The sequence below is a fragment of the Falco cherrug genome, chromosome Z (genome assembly GCF_023634085.1).
Source record: "Falco cherrug isolate bFalChe1 chromosome Z, bFalChe1.pri, whole genome shotgun sequence".
NCBI classification, from domain to species: domain Eukaryota; kingdom Metazoa; phylum Chordata; class Aves; order Falconiformes; family Falconidae; genus Falco; species Falco cherrug.
The window spans coordinates 41,436,084-41,456,096 of NC_073720.1; the positions used below are offsets into that span (position 1 = coordinate 41,436,084).

Here is a 20,013-nt window from a genome sequence, read left to right on the forward strand (position 1 = left end):
TGAGGGGGGAAGGAATGTCCTATACGGTCCCTGCCCTCACTCACGCAGTAGCATTTACACCGCAGTAGCGACTCCAGTAGCTGACTGTACCTCGCCGGGTGCCCGTCACCTCGGGCGGCAGGCCACACACCCGCAAGGCGCAGGGCTCGGGCCAGGGGTCGCCGGGCCTGAGGGGGCGCAGCTCCCGGCGGCGGGCGCGCCGCGCCACCGGCCTGCGCTCGGGTACCAGCGCCCGCGGGAACGTGGAGGCCGCGGGAACGGCGCGCACAGCCCCGCCACGAGAGCCCGGCCAGAACGGGGCAGGGGGGCCCCAAGCACCCTCTGGACTCGCCGCCGCCAGCACCCACCCCCCAGCTCCGCCGTGGCCAATAAGCGCGCCCCGTCCCGAAGCGAGGCTGGCCGCGCGCTGGGAATGCCCCGCCCCTCGTGCGACGGTTACGGCGGCAAAGAACGCCCACGCACCTGCAGCGGCGAGGGGCGGGGCGGGGCGGAGCGACGCGGCCTGGCCGTTGGGCGCGGCCATTTTGAATGTGAGAGCAGGAGGTGGGGGGGCGGCAGCCTCGCGCGCTACGTGGCGGCGGGCGGGCCGGCGGCGGTTGGGATCCCAGGGAAACCGGCCCAGCGCCGTGCGGAGGCGGGCGGCTCCTGTAACGGTTTGCGGCCGCCGGCGGGTCGGGAGGAGGTGCGGGTCTGCCGCCGAGGCCGGCGGCGCGCTTCAGCGGCGGATCGCGGCCTGCGGGGCCGGGGCAGGGAAGAAGGCGGGTAACTCCTGGGCGATTGTGTCCGTGTCACGACGGAGGGGTGGGGCAGGGGGCTGGTGGCCCGTCTGGGAATCCGCAGGGGCCGGCTGTAGGCCGCTTCCGAGAAGGTGGGACCGGCGGGTTGGGGGGGAACGACTGTCGCTGCTCCCCCGCCCCCCACAAGCGCCTCTCTCGTATCTCTGTGGCTGATAGCGAACAACGCGGTCCGCCGTCCGTGCTGGTGTAACGGTGTACTTTTTTGAGGAAGCGGAGCACTGAGGTAGTTCTCGGACTTGGTGGCAGTATTTGGCGGGTGAAAAATGAAAAAAAAACTATTTTACCCAGTTGTAACCGGAGTTATTTGCGTATGTTAGGTGGATGCTGTATTATATACTTAATGGTGATCCGGCAGGTCAGATAAGTGTTTAGCCCCAGCAGACCATCAGGGCATGCTTAATAAAGTGTAGAAGAGAAATAAGCATGTGGTTAAGCTTCCTGTGTGTGTTCTGCAGTTCCGGATGTAGGGCATGGTCATTGTTTTGGTGGTCGGAGGTCTTGTATGGAATTTCCCCCCCCTCCCCTTTAGATGTTTGCCTAGCTGTCTTTTGAATTGCTGTAAACTTACAGCTTCCTAAAAACTTAACATAGGACTGGATTTCTCAGTTTCCCAATGTACTTTGTTTCTTTTTTTAATTTTTATTTTGATTTGTCACCAGCTAGTATCATCTGATGTCTTCTTGCTTCTGTATGGAGAGAGATGGTAGACTATAGTCCCCTGTGTATATTGTTAGAGCCAGTCATGGTGTTCTAGGATTGCATCAGATGGACTAACTTCCATGCAGAAGAGTTCTCATTTACATAGTTTTTTCTCAATTGGATGTTATTGTGGGTCTGCTTAGTTTGACCTTTTGCCTTTCTGCCTGCAAGTGCGTTAAACTTTGGTGCTAGGGCCAAGAGCTCCTTTCTTTACTTCAGTTAGAGGTGTGTTATTCAGGTGTTGCCATGAAAGTCACGGTGAAAGCATGTTGCTTAAAAGGCTAATAAACCTTAAAAGGCTAATAATGTTGTGCATCAATACATCACCTGAAGTCAGTGGTGCTTTACAACTGATGGTCACTTCTTGAAGCTGAAGTGTTGGATTACAGTGTAGTCATTCCTGTTCCTGTGGCCACAGTGTGATCATTATCTAATGCTAAAAAAAAGAAATAAAAAGCTATAGAGGAACTATTATTAGAGTTTCTATTCCTATAATTAATAAGTTTAAATCATCTAAATACTAATAATGTGATTTTTAAAATTCTAAATTAAATTCTTACAAATGACTGTCCTGACATGATTGTACGTATCCAGTAATTCTTGTCCGCTGTTGACATGCAGAGTGTTTGGGAAGACTTCTAGTGTTTAACAATATGAAAAAAAAATGTTCGCAGTGTGAACAATGTTTGATATCCCATATGGCATAGTTAATGCTGTCTTGAGTAATAAATAAATAGATGAATAAATGGGTCTTCTGAATATATTGACAGATATTCCTGTTGAGGCTGTGGAATTACTTAATAGCTGTGGCATAGCAGTAGCAGTATGTAGATTCTGCTTGGGGTTAGTACTGTTTTGCTATGCAGGCACTAATGTGTTAACAGAAACTTAGCCTGAAAAGTGTTTATCCTTACACTGAGATAAGTGTATAAGGTAAGCAATGGCAAAACTATTTATGAAAACACACATGTTATTCTGTGTTATGAGAATTTAGACTTTTGAATAAAGTAGCAGAGAAGCTCACTGCTAGTTCTGTATGGAATCATCATTGGTATCCCTTGATCTTGGATCAGGGAGTGTCCAAGGCTTTCAGGAGTGTGCAGATGCTGACCCTACAGAATTAAATTTTGAGATGAAAACAAGAACTTTACAGCAATTAGTGCTTGAACATTAGGCCTTTTGTGTTTTGGGTATTCCTATTTGTGTGGGAGAATAAAAATGTGGGTTGTTTGTTGTTTTTTTTTCCACCCTCTTATGCATTCAGCTCTACTTACACAGTGAGCATCAATGTTTTAGCTGCCATATCAAAGACATGTAAATGCTATATGGTATACATGAACATACTCATGTTTTGGGTATGCATGTTGAATTGAGACTGTTGTGAAATCAACTATACATTGGAAAAAGTTTATATCTTTTTATTTTTTCCCTCCTTTATTTTAGAGACGTTTGTCACATAAAAGGAATGATTGAGTCAGTCAAAATAAGAAGACAGTGCATGCAGGATTTCTACTCGCACTATGAACATCTTTGTGCTCTTCAAGGCTCTGTCCCACTGAAAGCTGTGAAGGCTAACCTGACTCAGGGTGCTCTTGACCTAACTGTAGATCGCATCAAAGCTGCTGATTGGGCACCACTTCTGAATGCTGTCAGGCATAATAAGACTCTGACTTCTATTGGAATAAGAAGTTATCATCAACAGGGTCTTGAAGAATCAGGTTTGTAGTGATGGCTGTAAAAGATAAATATGTTGATATACGCATTTTTTTGTGATTGAATACATGGGGGAGGAATTGTAATACCTAAGGAATTTTAAGTCAAAAGTGACTGGATTTTACTGATGGTTAATTTTTGTTGTTTACTAGGTGTTGAAAGATACAAAACATACTTCAGAAGGAGAATTCCAGCAATTCGATCAAAAGACTTGACTGGCCAACTATGCAAAGCTGTCAAAAGCTGTCTCAGTGTATCAGATGTACTAAAAAATTTAGAACTGCAGGGTTTGCTTCTGAGGGAGAGAGATCTAATACTTTTAACAAAGGTGAGAATATATATTAGTATACAAATAAATGGAAAATATGCTTAGAATGTAGAGAAGTAGCAATGAAATTATAATCACAGACAGGGATGTTCTTTCTAAGATACTGTTGTGTTATCCATGATATGAATTACTCTGCTGCGACATTTAGTATAGCCTAGTTTTGCTGAACCTGTCAAAATCACATAACCTTCCCTTGCCCTGATTCATCAGGGCTTATTAGAAAGATCATAGCAACATCTATACCATGTGTTTGCGGCATATAACGTAAGCTTGTGACTGAAACTTCTGTGCATGTACATAATAGAAGGCAAATTGAGGGACACCAAGGAGATGAAAACAGGTCTTCAAGATGTGTTATTGCAACACTGTCTGGTTTGCTCATGAGTGGCTTCTATGAAAGGAGATTGCTGCTTGTTGCCTGTAAGCTGCAGCTCCCCGGCTTAAAGAGAGCTTTAGGGTTCACTTGTTTTGATCTTCCTCTGAAACCCCTAGAGTTTCTTGTAGGGCGTGCAGGGAGGTCTGAGCAGCTTGGATGACTTGGTCTTTTCTCTGTGTTTTTGCTTTTCAAGCCAGTTAACAAACATTGCTTTTATTCTGAAGGGTTTGGCCACAGCTTCATCTCTGGAGAGTGTCTCTTTAGCCTACTGTCCAATTGGAGACAGAGGATTAGAAAGTAAGTTCAGGATCAAAAACATGTAAATATACTTCCCCCTTTTTTTTAGTCCTTTAAATACGTAAGTTTTTTCAATAATTTCATTCCTGTTTTAAATTTGTATATAGTGACTAAAATAACAATCTTTATTCTATGTGACTTATCAACATTTAAAGACTTGAATTTCCTCACTTGGTGCTAGTAAATAGCCATACTACTTTATAATTATGTTTATACTTTTATTTAAAGCAACAGTCATAATATTTGTTTAAGATTAACTCTTTCTTGATGTGTTCATGTTTACAGAAGTTGTTCTAGCTTGTTTAGCTTGTTTGTACAGTCTTTGCTAAACACTTGTACTAGAAATATATGACCTTTGAGCATAAATGTATTTGAAATACGCTTTGTATTCAACACTAGTTCTTTGTCGAGCCTTTTGCCTGTTGAAGCTGATTCAGCTTCTTAATATAACAGTGAAAAAGTGTGTTCTGATCGTCTGGCTGTGGTGTAGATGATATGCATGCTTTTGTTTCCTTCAGCAATCTGTCAGAGTGTAAAGAATTCAGCCACTATCAGATATGTAAACTTCACAGGATGTAGCCTCACATGGCGAGGGGCAGAACATATAGCAAATGTATTAAAGGTAATTTAATCACCTTTCTTAGAACCAAATGTTCACAAGAATGTGAACACATTTGATTATTTTTTCTTCTACTTTCAACCTCTAAATCCATCAAAGTACTTTGTGAGCAGCATATCTGAAGTATGTGAATAGTCCTCCTGCAATTTGTGACTTTGCCACAGGTAGCTTAATTTACTGGTGTGGGATTTAAATGTGGTATTTCTTAGTAAACATCAGTTAAGCAAATAACAGTTCAGACTGATTTATTTTCTTTAAATGAGGATTAGGGTTGTAAGTGTCTGATGCCTATTTTGGGAAGTATGTCTTTCGTTGTCACAAATTTTGAAGAATGTTTAAGTGTTCTTAAACACTGGGTAAGAATAATTGAGTTTACAGTTTACTAATTAGTTAACTAGTCGCTTCTAATCTTGTGACTAGTACAATATTCTGATTAATGTTAACATTAGTTTGCGTGAAAGCACATAATCTCCTAGTGTGTATATCCTATTCAAGATGCATTGAAAGTGTCTGTCTGCCAAAATAAGGTAGTAAGATGGTTTTTAGCCATATTTAATATTTAACATTGCAAATCAGATGGTCAGAATAAACATGACTTAACTGTAATGTTTAAAAGTTACTTGTGTTTCTTGAACTCGGAAATGGTATAACTGTTTCTTGTATCAGCACTCAAACCATTAAACATCAATTACGAACAAAGATAACTTGTGATCTTGTCATCAATATTGGCTTTGCCCTTGCACTTGGTAACACCTTCTTTGTCTGCAAAGTACCAGGCAATGAAAAGACATGGTGAAGCTTGGGCTGAAAGCCTACGTTACAGGAGACCTGACCTTGACTATATGACTGGCTTGAGGCGGATTACTTTCAATTGCAACATGCTTGTTGGGGATAGAGGAGCAAGTGCCTTTGCAGACTGTCTAGGAGAGGACCTTTGGCTAAAAGGTATTGTGTAATATTGACTCTTAAGATATAGGAGTGGCAGGCAGAAAACTTAAAATTCTCAGTTATAGCAAATGTAGCCAGAAGAGTAACTTGCTGTTTGGCTGGGGAAGAGTAATCTTTTTTTTTCATTGAAATTTCTCTTCCTTTTTTGAATTGTCAGAGTATCTGAATACCATTGTGTCATCTAGTATTGCCCTCCAGTGTTTTGGAGAAGTAATTTATTCTACAGTGTATCTGTCCAAAATGACTAATGGTGGTCGTGTAAGTCAAATACTTACATGCTGAAATTGTTTTATAGTTTGAGCGCCAGGTGTACAGGTAACATGCATACTGATTGAAGAGTATCAGATTAGAGAATGCTTAAGCAAACTGGACATACAGAAGTCCATAGGCCCTAATGGGATGCATCCACAGGTGCTGAGGGAGCTGGCTGATGTTGTTTTGAGGCCACTGTCAATAATCTTTGAGGGCATCATGGTAATGGGGAGGGGTGCCTGAGGATTGGAGTATAGCAAATGTCACTCCTATCTTCAAAAAAGGCTGGGAGGAAAGACCCAGGGGGAGCTACAGGCCAATCAGCCTTACATTGATCCCTGGGAAGGTGGGGATGTGCAGCCATCCAGAGGGACCTCAACAGCCTGGAGAAATGGGCTGATGGAGGAACCTCATGAAGTTTAACAAAAGGAAGTGCAGTCATGTGCCTGGGAAAGATAATCCCATGTGCCAGAACACACAGGGGCTGTGTGGCTGGAAAGCAGCATTGCAGGAAGGGTCCTGGAGGTGCTGGTGGACAGCAAGCTGACCATGAGCCAGCCACGTGCCTTTGTTGCAGGCTAATGGTATCCTGGGCTGCATTAGGCAGAGACTTGAGAGCAGGTTGAGAGAGGTGGTCCTTCCTCTCTACTCAGCACTGGTGAGGCCAGACGTGGGCTCCCCTGTACAGGAGAGAGTTGGAACTATTAGATTGTCCAGTGAAGGGCCACTAAGATGGTGAAGGGACTAGAGCAACTGTCATTTCAGGAAAGGCTGAAGGAGCTGGGACAGTTCAGGCTGGAGAAGAGAAGGCTCAGGGTAGGTCTCATTAAGGCATACAAATATCTGAAGGGAGGGTATAAAGAAGGTGGAGCCAGGCTCTTTCCACTGGTGACAGGGCAAGAGGAGGTGGGGACAGACTGAAACACTGGAGTTTCCTCCTGAACCTCAAGAAACACTTCATTACTGTGAGACTGACCGAATACTGTCACAGGTTGCCTGCAGTGGTTGTAGAGTCTTCATCCTTAGAGGTCTTTAAGAGCTGTCTGGACACAATATGGGGCAACTGGCTTTAAGTGAGCCTGCTTGAGCAGTGTTCAGTAAGATGACCTCCAGAGGTCCCTTCCATCCTCAACCATTCTGTTATACATGTGCATTGTGGAATCAATGCCAAAGCCACGATAGTACTATTTCATGGTGACCACCTAACTTATTCATGTGAGCAAGCAATGAACTTGTAGAAGCATTGACTCAGACTTTTTAGGCACAAGTAGTGTGTTTGTACATAGGATGTTACCTTGAGCAGTTGAATTAATTGGTAGCTGGGAATATTATGTCTACTAGGAATTGTCAAGAACAGTGACTAAACTGTGATTTTATTTTCCTTCCTTTGTAGTTGTTCAGCAGTTATTTCTTAACGTTTATCTATAATACTGATTTAAATTTCTAGTTTTCTTCTCTGAAAGTAATATCCTTGTTGTTACACATAGCTGTTATTTGTTCTCTTTTCTCATGCTTCGTGTTCTGTGAAATGGAGGTTTTCAGCAGGTATGGATTAACTGTATTAGGTATTGACTACAGGTTATGACACTAAATTTATTTTTTCTTTTACCTCCTTAAACATTTTAGCACTTGATTTGCAGCAGTGTGGAATATCCAATGAAGGAGCAAGGTCATTATTAGATGCTCTTCAAACTAATACATCATTAGTTGTTCTTGATATAAGAAAAAATCCATTAATTGGTATGTATCTGCATCTACCTGTGTCGGCTTTGTGTTTTTGTTTGTGTGTGTGTTTGCTTTCCCCAGTAACTCTGGGTGAAAAAAACATCTCACTTTTAAGGAAAAAACCTGCAACAGTATATTGCTAAACTTTTAAAATGGGGGAGGGGAGCAGGGTGGGTAATGTGTACCGCTTATTCAGTGATCTGTTTGTTTGCATACTTATCATACAGGAAATTCTTAATAAGGTATCTTAATTTGTTCTAGATCACGTTATGATGAAAAACATAATTGAAAGAGTTCTTATGAATGGAAATAGTGCTAACTCAGAGGTATGTCTTAGGCATTTGGGAGTGAGTTTGGGGTTTTCTTCTTAGCTGCCATTGCTTTTTGAAGTTTTTTAAAAGGATGACTGTTCAAAATGAATCTAAAACAGTTATTCTGCTAATAAACAGAAGTCTGACTTTTAAGCAGCTTAAAAACCAAACAAAAACCACTATGAAGAGAAAAACTAAAAACACTAGCAGCAACATGATATTGTATTGGACATTTTGTATGATTTCTTATGTTATTCAAGATGTAACCTGTAAAAAAAACAGGATATCAATTTAAGGAAGATAAAAATGGAAACGTATGCATATGCTTCAGCCTTACCACAGAACGTTAAGTAAATACTGCTGCTAGACTGCTGGAAGGCTTTCTACTTCATATGTCTGGTTAACATAGTAATAATCACTTTTCATTTAAAAGAAAAGGAAATCACAATTTAAAATTCAATACTTAATTTATGTTGAAACTTATTTTTTGTCAATAATTTACATAGTTAAGACTTTTTTAAAATTTGCTAAAGACTCCTTTTGAGTGCAAACCATCTAAGAAACCAGAGTTTAGTTAAAGTACAGAGCTTCTTGCCATCTTTATCTACTAGTCCATAGAGAATTTACAGGAACACGCATAAACTGAATGTCTGGACTACTTATGATCAGATACACTGTTTAAGTGCTGAATCTTTTGTTTATAATACAGAAATCGGATTCAGTTCCCAAAGGAGACAGCAAACAAATGAGTGCGCTCTTGTTCTTGTTTTTACACAGCTGCAACAATCCCAGTTCTTGTTCTGGAACTTACTGCTCTTTTGGATTTGAAAAGTTTTAAAAGTCAGAGTTGTGGATCTGTAGGTAGTACATGATAAAATGAGAAGTTTGTGTGTAGAATTCCTTGAGGATTAATACAGTTCCCCGTTTCAATGAAAGACTTTCTTTGGAGAAATTGAGGGGTGTGAAGGAGTACTTTTTTTCTCCTTGGCAGATGCAATCAATGCTTACAAAGTATTGCAGGGATCACATGAAAATAGCATCTGCCTGGAGATGCTCAAGATGATTGGAAAGCTGAACCATGAAAAGAAGCAGCTTTCTGGGGAATTTTCCATGTACTAAGAGATCACTCGACTGAAAGACATTTGGTTTATATTCATCCAGGTAGTGCAGTATCTTAAGTTCTATTAGGGATGCTAGTAATTCTTCATACCTTGTTAACAAACAATATGAACAAAACACAACAGACCAGCAGCTTTCTAAATAACCTTGCTTGTTCCACAAATAAAAACAGCCTAGATCCTTTATTTCCTAAGCTCTGTGACTAGGCTGTTGTAAATAACATTTGCTGTTTATCATGGGAACAGTCCAGGCACTCAAAAAGGGATAATCCACCTGCTTAGCAAGATCAGTGCAAACATTTGATGTTGAGGTTGATACTCTTTTGAAACTGAAATACTTACTACCCTTATCTAGGAGTTACAGTTGTTTTTGAGCTCAGTTGCAGAAGCCTGGATATTACGAAGAGAAAAACAGTTGAGTTCCTTTGAGGTGGTATCTTGATGTACTCTATATTGAAAGTCAGCAATGTGGGGTTTTGTCCTGTGTGTAGCTGTCGGTGGTGTGTTGTTTTTTAGTGGTTTTCTATCTTTTTTTAAGGAGTGAAAATGCAGGGAATAAATTAATAAATTGTCAGAGGTGTTAATGAAGACAGACAGTTGGTCACTAAGCTGTGTTGCAGAAAGAACTGCAAGGACTTTCTTCATTCTGTCAGTAGTCAAAGTTCAGCTGTATGATTTTAAAAAAACAGCATACAAGTGAAAACCAATTGAATGTATTTGTGAGAATCCTAATAACGTTCTAAATTCTGGATGTAACCAACACTCTGGTTCTTTCTAGTTTTTAACAAGTTTTATCATAATCAAAAATTTCAGTTATTTTTCAGATTTTCCATGATTTTGTTTGTGGGGGATCAGTTGTAGACTAAGTTTACAAATTTAAAGAAGCAATGTTTGTTCCTTGTAGCTTAAGCTTGTTGAACAGAATGCAGTCAGTTGGCATACTTTTGTTATCTGTGTTCTCCCAAGTATGTGAGGTTTTAGAAAGATGTGCTGGTGTATTTTTTGTAGTGGAGAGAACGGGGGTATTTATCTTTGGAATTATTTAATTTAATAGGAATTTTGTTTTATTTTACCTGTTGTAGTTGCTAGAGATCTGGATTTCATATTGATAGAAAATGAAGAGTCAATTGGACTGTTTAGCCTGTGTGTACTTGAACGCAAGGTGTAAGATGTAATTTTCTGTGTGAAGCTAATCTGTCACTTACTCTTGCAGCAAGTGGCCTAACTCATACCATGTCTCACCCACAGATAACTAAAGAGTTGCATGGATGATCATACCTAGTACTGTCTGCAGTTTCATCTACCTCTAATCTCAGCTTTTTATCATGCCAAAGGCTAATGGTCATATTTCTTATGAGTAAAACTCAGTGAAGTGTTGAATTTGTATTGAGAAGTGGCAGAGCTGCACTCTGTACCATCTCACCATGGCACCTGTTGTGTCAATTCCATGGTTTTCCTTATGCAGAAAATATGTTGAGGTGCTGCTGTGTTGCTTCACAAAGAGAAGTTTGTTGGGCTTTTGAATGGCCTTGTAGTAGTAAGGCATCATAACTACAAAAGATCATGTCTTGGCTCCCACAAAGAGCTGTTATATAGTATACTGTGACCACTTGCTTACTGGAGACCAGTCACAGCAGCCCTTCCATCCTGTTCAGCATAAAAGCTGGTTGTTTCTCTTTGCTTTTCAGTAGCATGTAGATGCTTGCCTTTTGGGCTGGGTTTTCAGCTTTGAAGAAGAGAGGCCTACTGCTAATGGATGCCTTTAAATTTGATGGGCAGCTAAAAAAGAAAGTTGTATTATCCTAGCAGCACTGTGTAGCTAGTGTAGTGGATTATAAAGGCAGATATGATTGAATGTAGTAAGTGATGAAAGTTTGTGCAGATTCTGGGGGAGACTGAGTAACTTAAAGGAGAAACCCACTGAATGTGTCTATAAAACAAGTTGCTTTCATAGTCTCAGCTCCAGGATTTAGTCATTTTTCAACCCTGTCTTAATAAATTTACTGTCTTTATGCTTAGGTGTTGTACAACAGTAGCAGGAATCTAGACAAGAGACAGGCTACTGGGCTAGATGAGCTTTAGATTTAACCTAGTATAGTGCACTTTTATGTGTGTAGTAAAAGAAAATTAAGATACTCTTGCTCTTAGAAGTTACAATTTAATTTTGCTCTTTTTGTCTATTTTTTATTTTAAAGTGAACAATTCACTTGTCTCAGGGGCTACATCCATCTGCAGACCCAGCAAAACTTACATAAGGAATATTTGAGTCCAAAGTTTAAAAAAACAAAAAGAGAAAGTTTTTCTTGCCAGTGATAAACTTGGACTAAACTTGGTTAGTTAGAGCATGGTAATGGCATTTTAGTCTTTGCTGTGCATTAGGTGGGAATAACTTTGGCCTACTGTTCCTAGTACTCTAATGCGGGATTTAGGGCTGATAGAAGCTGTGTGTTATTATCAGCTGCGTTTCCTTTGGTGGTTGCTTCAGCATGAAACTTTGTATTAACATAGCTTGATGCACACTGAAAAATAAGTGACAGTGTAACTTAAGAATATCTATGTGGAATAATAAAACTTTTATTGGGTAGAGGGGAACCTTTAAGAATAGAGCTGTTGCTGACTGGGAAGGAAGTATGAAGTACATCAGTTGCCTTTGATTGTCACTGTGTCTTAATTTTAGTTTGGTGACTTTCACTGTGTGAGGGTGAATTTTCATTACAGGCAGTGAAAATTAAACTTTGTATTTTTTTAAAATACTAACTTTATTGGTAATACAAAATCATGTTAGGGAAGCTCTTATTACTCTCAAAAACTTTGGCTTGAGCCAGTCATTCCTAACAAGCCAGCTTTCTGAGAATGAAATTCAAACGTCAGTTTCCTTTCTATAGGGTTGGTGCCCCTTCTTTTGCTATAAAAGAAGTGTTTTGCACAAGAGAGAGGAAAATATTCAATGGGATATTATAGTGGTGTGTTGGGAACGCTTTCTGATAATGTAGCATTCAGTTGCATTGAATCTGTGTTTGAATTGGGGTTTTGTGGGATTTTTGTTTTTCCTTAATTTTACAGTTTATTAAGTTTTCTGTAACTATCAGTATTCTCCATGTATCTGACAAAACCTTCTCGAATCTTAAATGAGCATCTCTTTAAATATCAGTTACTAAACCAGTTTGTCTTTAAAAATTTTTTTCCAGTATAAGTGGCTGACGTCTCCATCTTCCAAGGATGCTTTGAAAACTAGACCAAAGAAAAGAACTATTATCCTAGGAAGTGGTCGAAAAGGAAAAGCTACTATTCGTATTGGTAGTATACTGTGTTTATTTTCTCTGACTGGAGTAAGTTTTGTCTACAAAATAATCTTTTAGTGTTTAAGAGCTTTAATTATAAAATATACGATGCATCTAAATGTCAGTGTTTTGCAGAATACTTGTCTTCAAAAAGAATTCATATATTCTTAATTCAATAATGTCTTTTCTACCATCAGTGTTTTTCTGTAGGAAATATGCTCGAGTTTCTAGTGCTGCTAGATATGTGGCTGGAAAAATGGTAGGATATGCCAACTTAAATATGTGGAAGCACTGCACGTATTTATTCTGAGCACATCCTTTTCACGAGCTTTTTGGCGGTAGTAAGTTGCCTAGTTCTTCTGATGTTGTAACCCTGCTGTAGGAGACCATCCTCTGCCTGAAGAAGCAAGCATGCATTTTTTTACTGATGTACAAAATGTTCTAAGATTTTTTTTTTTAACTTCATGTAAAGTTATGAAAACTAGTATGTTTAAAATAACATGGGTAATTTGAATATATATAATTCAGTACTGATAGCTGCAATACACTAGTTTTCAGTAAGAGTATAAATTTCACTGTAATACATGTGCCTGTCTTTCATCATCTTTGCTGTAGTTATTTGGAAGCAGAGGTAAGCATAAATCAAGTTGAAGTCTGTGTACAAATGAACTGTGGTGATAAGGGTGATAGAAGAAGAAAATGCCTGACAATTACAGTTGGGGTTTTTTTGTTGTTTATCATTAAAATGAGCATCTTTATAATTTTTCTTTATCGTTATTTTTATCATTAAAAAATTAGGGGTTTTATCTCAGAGAAACAATAACCTGACTTCTCACTAGTTTTACTATATGAAATACTAGGTGAATGGTTTTCTGGGCTTGTTAGTTTCTGACTCAGACAGAGCCTGGGGTAGAGTGATCATCCACATGAGATATTTATTCTGAATCTACTTTGACTCATAGTGTATAATTTTAAACAACAGCAATAGAAGACTGGACTAGTGAGCATGACTTGTCGTTATTATTCCTCTTCAGTGCAGTCATTGCTGGTGTTCTGTAGAAGCAATCAACATGAGTACCAGCTTTATATCTTCAAGCATTTTGCTAGTTACAAAATCAACCTTCTTCACACTACAGCCACTAGAGGGCAATCTGAAACACAACAGATAGCCTTATTGTCTTTGTGGCCTGTCAAAGCTCCCACCTGAGACAATGGAGTTAGATATCTGAAATTATTAATGTGAATAAACCTCTTCAACTACACAACTTTGCTTCCTTTTTTGAATAACAGCGTCTTACTTAACTGCTATGTTAGGTTGATGTAAGTATACCAGCTTACAATTGCAAGCAGATAAGCTTTCTTTCTGAGGAGCAAAACAGAAGGTTTTGAACACTTTAGGAAAATTAGGCTGAAAGATTTCCTACAGTTCCTTTTATTAAAAAGGAGTCTTTACTTATGAACAGTAAGCTGTGAATTTATATGTAAATAACTGGGTATAATGAATTCTCTTTTCTCCTATTCTTGCTGTTCAATACAGGATTACAGCCTAAAAAGTCTGTAAGTCCTGGGGGAAAAAATACCTCTGTGAAAGACAGTTACTCACCAAAACCACTACCACCGGGTGCAAAAGGCTTCCTTCCTTGGCGGACTGCAGAACGGGCAAAGAGATGCAGGTGAGGTTTTTCATAGTACAAGGGAAAATACTAAAGCATAAAACCTGCATGATACATGTAGTAAAAGCAGTGTTAGTTTTTTGAAATACATATTTAGAAGTTACACACAAAATTTCATATTGTATCCATAATGTTGTTCTGTTTATATAAATGTTGAGGCTGTTACATAAATTCTATTCCAGTAAGTTTTTAAAGTACACAAAAAGATGTAATTTGATGGCCATAGGAGTATTCAGGTGTAGCAAAAAAAAAAACCAAAACCCAAACCCATCGTCCTTGCTTGTTCTCTTGTTACTAATGATTTCTCAGACTTATCATAGCTGAAGATGCAAATTAGTGTCCTAAGCTGGTAGTATAGTTGATCTAGCATCCAGTTCGAGGTGCCTAGGTTTTTTTCCACCTCTTCTTTCTGCTCCATCTTCCCAATGCCAGTGTAATTATTGTGATCATCTAAGTCCTCTGAAGTAAAATTAAAAATTTATTATAGGTGGAAACCATAATACTGTTATTCATGCTTCCTTTTGAAAGTTTTTGTTAGTTTTTTTGTTTTAAATGGATTTTCTAGACCTTGACCTCTCAAAATGGAGGCTATATAAATATTTAAACAAAAAATTACTTAGTGCTCTATAACTATTTTTATCAAAAATTGTCTTCCACAATGCTGAACACCAAAATCCTCCTGTTGACTTTAGTCCATAATAATTAGCTAAGCAAGATGCCTATTAAAGATATTAACGTTACTATGCAGTAATGTTGCTCTAATTAATGATTAAGTGGGAGTACTAATAGAACAAAATGAGAATGTAGTGAGTGTTAAAGGATACAGTGCAATGTCTGATGCTGGTTTTAGTCTTACTGCTTCACCTGTCCTAGAATCCTGTGTTTGGAAATGAAAGTAGCAATGATGACATAAATTTACTTTACTCAGAAGTGTTTTTTTTCTGACTTTAGAGGAGGGACAGTGGATAATACTGAAGAATTACCAGTGAAGATTCAGGTACTGTGTCTCTAATATGATGGTTTATTTAGCAAATGAATGTCTGAAAGAAAGTGAAAGTAATCTCAATAGAATCTTACGGTCTGAAAATTAGGACTGGAACATACTTCTAAAGCTTCTCTCTCATAGAATTGCAAAATAATAGTTTATGCCTGCATTTGGTTGAAACTTCTTTGATACTTAGTGTTACAGAAATAAAAGTAAACTGTCTTTTTGTTTCTTAGCCTTATGAACAAGGTGGGTTGGAGTATGGGTACAGTTCTTCCAGAGACAATAAGGAGAATAAACAGCATTTTTCTCTGAAAGGTTCTGCACCCCTGTTCCTCTTTCCTCGTTTTGCTTTTGGACTGCATACTTGTGTTTGCACCCATCTGTGAACCACTGTCATAACATACCAGCAGGGGACAAAACATCCCCTCTTTCTTCATTCTTCTTCACATTTTATTTCCATCTCCCCCCCTGCCCTAACTACCAGGGAAAAGCTGGAGAAGTGTGTTAGTGTGTATTAATGAATTAAATTGGCTCACAGAAGGTCTGATGGTCGCTGAAGCCAGCACACTTATCCCCTGCTCAGGCATAGGCTTCGCATGGCTGCAGTGCTTAGGGAAAACCTGTCCAGCACAGACTGTCCACAGGCCGCAGCTCCTTTGGCCCATCCCTCTGCTCTGACATCGGGTCTTCCCTGGCTGGCGTGTGGGTGTGAGCCCCACCGTGGAGCACCTTCCCCAAGCCCGATGCTTTGCTCTTTCTCACTATTTATGTTCCCTTCTTTTCTGCTTGTCTAGAATTTTTTACCCTTTCCTAAATACATTTTCCCTGAGGTGCCCCTCTCTTGGCTGAGGGGCCAGGCTGTGCCCTGTGGTGGGCTGGTTGGAGCCAGCTGGAAATGGCTGTGTCCAGTGCAGGACAGCACCGGCTGCTCCTCACAGCAGCTGCCCCTGCTACTAAATCCTTGCCACATATACCCCATATATGCACACATACACTCTTTTCTAATAATTGTTTTATGCAATTTAACTTCAAAATTGCATTGCTGGTCCATGTATATGCATTGTAAGGAACTCTGGGAAATGATTCCATTTAAATTAAACTTTTGGTACTATTTAATTTTTGATTTTTACTGCACAGTATAATGCTGTGAATGGATGTATTTTTCTTTTCTGATGTAATTAGACAGGTATTCCTGTGAAAGTGACAGTAGAAAGCGCTTCTACATCTGAAACTGAAGACACAGAAGATTTAAATGATGTTGTCCTTCATCCTGATTCATCAAAATCATTAGATAAGATCAACATGACAAAGTGTCAGCAATTACAAGTAAGAAGCATGTTCCGTGCCTTAAACTCTATAAAGGCGAATTATATCAATTAAACCAAGTTTTATTCAGAAAGTTACGGTTAAGCTAATAACCAGTGATGGAGCAGGATTTCTCTATAACTTAATTATCCTGCATTATGTCACACAGGTTTTTGTCTCAAAAGATGTGTGTCAAATATGCACTGGATTTCTAGTCTCTGAATGTACACTATAAACATATTGTCAAATCAAAGCCATAATAAGAACTTCACTTAATATACAGAGATGCAATATGCATAATGACTTTGTTTGAGTCTTGAATCATGGTTCACAAATCTTTTGATTGGTGTTATTGCCTGTAGTATTTCCTTCTAAATATTTCCCTTAAAAATGTAATTTAATAGTATTTCTAAGAGTTGAAATATTGTAATGTTTGTTGTGTAAAAATAGTTAAAAAAATAACAAAGTGTGTTAAAGCTCTGTTACATAATTGAGCTTGGTAACAAACTTTTTTCATTTGCTTTTTATTATTCCCTCTACTTCTTTGGTAGTTTTAAAAAACTAGCAGTAGTGAGACTGAGTATTGCTGGAAATGACAGGGAATGTTCTTACAAAAGCAGGGAAAAACAAAGGGTGTGTTTCAGTGGCTCAGTAATGCCTCTGAGGTAATCTAGCACTATTATAAAGTAACGGCCTCAGGCTCAGGGCATGAATTTTGTTTGGAGAATTTGCACTGCCTCCAAGTGAATGCTGCTAAAAGTGAGACCTGTGGTCAGTCTGGTTTTGGTGGTAGTTGTCAGAGAGTGCCATGCTGGATGAATTAACAGTTCATGTATATAAATCTTATGACCATATAGCTGTCTTTATGTAAGTGAAGTGAACTTGAAACTTAACTTGTTGCAGATATATATGCAATAGGAAAGTTAGGGTGGCTTAAGAGTTACTGTGGAAGGCAAATGGACTGTACAAATACTGCATAAATATGTACCTGCCTTTTTTTTCAGCTGATGTGTACTTCTTTAGGCCTACTCTCTTATTCGCTTGAGAACTTCTGTTCAGGAAGATTTTCAAGGTTTTCACATGGTACTGGGACTTAAAGTTGTACAGCAGCTTTCTTCTTTGTAGGTGATTCATATTACGGGTCATGTGCAATATGCTGACATTGTGCTGTACGGTGGCTACAACAGTCTCATCAAGAGCATTGTGCCTGGAATCATGGAATTCCATGTCATGCGCATGTCAGATTTTCCTGTTTGTTTTTTCTTTTTTTTTTTTCATTTGAAAACTAAAATATTTTTTTAGGCAATGGTTGCAGGTCTGACAGCCCTGTTTAAGCAGTCTTAACTGTTTGTTTGCCTCACCCATCCTTTTTGTTACACTGATGCAAAGCAAAGCCTCACATTATGGCAGAACCAAACAACAGCTTGTCACCACTGAATTGTGAGGTCTGTTTCCCCTCTGTCCCTTAAGTGCTTTTCCATTTGTATCTTCAGTGTATTTTTCATATTTATCTCATCATAAGACAAGTTGATTCAACTTGCTGAATGCGAAGAAAACTCACGTAGTTCAACAAGAAATGCAGAGTTGTATACCTGGGGAGGAACAGCCCCATGCTGAGGGCAGCTGCAAAGCAGCATTGCAGAAAGGGCCCTGGGGGTCATGGTGGACACCAAGTTAAACACAAGCCGTGGTGTGCCCCTTGCGGCAAAGGTGAGTGGCATCTTCAACTACATTAGGAGGAACACTACCGGAATGCTGAGGGAGGTGATCCCCTGTATTCAGTGCTGGTGAGACCACAGTGGAGTATTGTGTCCAGTTCTGGGCTCAGTGCAAGAGAGACATGGGCATACTGGAGGGAGTCCAGTGAAGAGCCACAAGGATGGTTAAAGGACTGGAGCACCTCTTTTATGAGGAAAGGCTGATGGAGTGGAGAGCTGTGACTGATCAGCCTGGAGAAAAGAAGGCTCAGGGGGAACCACATTAATGTATGTAAATACCTGAAGGGAGGGTGCAGAGAGGACCTTTCACTGGTGCTCAGTGACAGGACCAGAGGCAATGGGCACAAACTGAAACACAGGAGGTTCCCTCTGAACATCAGGAAACCCTTTTACTGTGAGGGTGACTCAGCCCTGGCCCAGGTTGCCCAGCGAGGTTGTGCAATCTCCCTCCTTAAGAGATACTAAAAAACCATCTAGACATGATCCTGAGCAGCTTGTGGTAGGTGTCCCTTGTTGAGCAGGGGGTTGTACCAGACGACCTCCAGAGGTCCATTATAACTTCAGCCATTAAGTGATATTTCTCCAGGTTAGTTTTCAGCCATCTTAATGACTCACATTGGGATACGTGATTAGGTGTGTTCCAAAACTGGAGCATGGCAAATGGCAGAAGTCTGTGGATGATGATGTGAGAGAGGAAATGGAGGACCATTTTTATCTGCGTTAATTTGGCTTGGGTACTGTCATTATTGTGTCCTTTGCATAATCTGCATCCCTTATTGAATGTGGCAGGGAGCATTGCTGCAAAGGATGAGGAAAGGCTGAGGTACTTAATGCTTTCTTTGTCTCAGTCTTTAATGGCAAGACCAGTTACCTTCAGGGTACTCGGCCCCCTGAGCTGGAAGATGGGGATGAGGAGAAGATTGCAGTCCCCACAGTCCAGGAGGAAATGGTTAGTGACCTGCTGCTCCACTTAGACATGCACAGGTCTGTTGTGCTGGATGAGATCCACCCAGGTTACTGAGGGAGCTGAAGGAAGTGCTTATTGAGCTTTGTCAAGTATAATCTTCCCTGGGTGAAAAAAGCTGGCTGGATGGCCAGGCCCAAAGAGTGGTGCTGAGTGGAGCTACATCCAGGTGGCGGCCATTCACAAGTGGGTTCCCCAGAGTTCAGGGTTGGGGCCAGTCCTGTTTAACGTCTTTATTGATGATCTGGACGGGGGCTTTGGGTGCACCCTCAGTAAGTTTGCAGATGACACCAAGTAGGGACGCGGAGCGTTGACCTGCTGGAGGGCAGTCAGGCTGTGCAGAGGGACCTGGGCAGGCTGGAGCGATGGGCCGAGGCCATTCCTTTGAGGTTCAACAGGGCTCAGTGCCGGGTCCTGCCCTTGTGTCACAGCAGCCCCACACGGCGCTACAGGCTGGGGCAGAGCGGCTGGAAAGGGCCTGGTGGGAAAGGGCCTGGGGGTGCTGGTCCACAGCCGGCTGGGCGTGAGCCAGCAGTGTGCCCAGGTGGCCAAGGCGGCCAGCAGCACCCTGGCTGGTACCAGACACAGTGTGGCCAGCAGGACCAGGGCAGCGATGGTCCCCCTGTCCTGGGCACTGGTGAGGCCGCACCTCGAACGCTGTGTTCAGGTTTGGGCCCCTCGCTGCAAGAGGGACGCTGAGGTGCTGCAGCGTGGCCAGAGCGGGCAGCGAGGCTGGTGCAGGGTCTGGAGCACAAGTCTGACGGGGAGCGGCTGAGGGAACGGGGGCTGTTCAGTCTGGAGGAGACTCAGAGGGGATCTTACTGCTCTCTCCAACTACCTAAAAGGAGGCTGTAGGCAGTCTCTTTTTCCCAGATAACAACAGGACAAGAGGAAATGGCCT

At 40.7% G+C, this 20,013-nt stretch overlaps 1 protein-coding gene across 8 annotated transcripts in view; it reads left to right on the forward strand.

The window, feature by feature from the left end:
* The first annotated feature begins 467 nt into the window (after nucleotides 1-467).
* CEP78 (centrosomal protein 78) overlaps nucleotides 468-20,013 on the forward strand; it is a 30,688-nt gene continuing 11,142 nt past the window's right edge. Inside the window, exons 1-12 of one of the 8 annotated variants that reach the window (XM_055699105.1) lie at nucleotides 468-530; nucleotides 2,940-3,214; nucleotides 3,362-3,537; nucleotides 4,138-4,210; nucleotides 4,729-4,832; nucleotides 5,600-5,774; nucleotides 7,656-7,769; nucleotides 8,016-8,080; nucleotides 12,372-12,480; nucleotides 14,002-14,137; nucleotides 15,089-15,134; nucleotides 16,308-16,451. In XM_055699105.1, the coding sequence (XP_055555080.1) occupies nucleotides 2,962-3,214; nucleotides 3,362-3,537; nucleotides 4,138-4,210; nucleotides 4,729-4,832; nucleotides 5,600-5,774; nucleotides 7,656-7,769; nucleotides 8,016-8,080; nucleotides 12,372-12,480; nucleotides 14,002-14,137; nucleotides 15,089-15,134; nucleotides 16,308-16,451 (1,395 nt within the window). In that variant the 5' untranslated portion in view covers nucleotides 468-530; nucleotides 2,940-2,961. The other 7 variants (XM_055699101.1, XM_055699100.1, XM_055699102.1 and 4 more) reach the window with 7 other exon arrangements.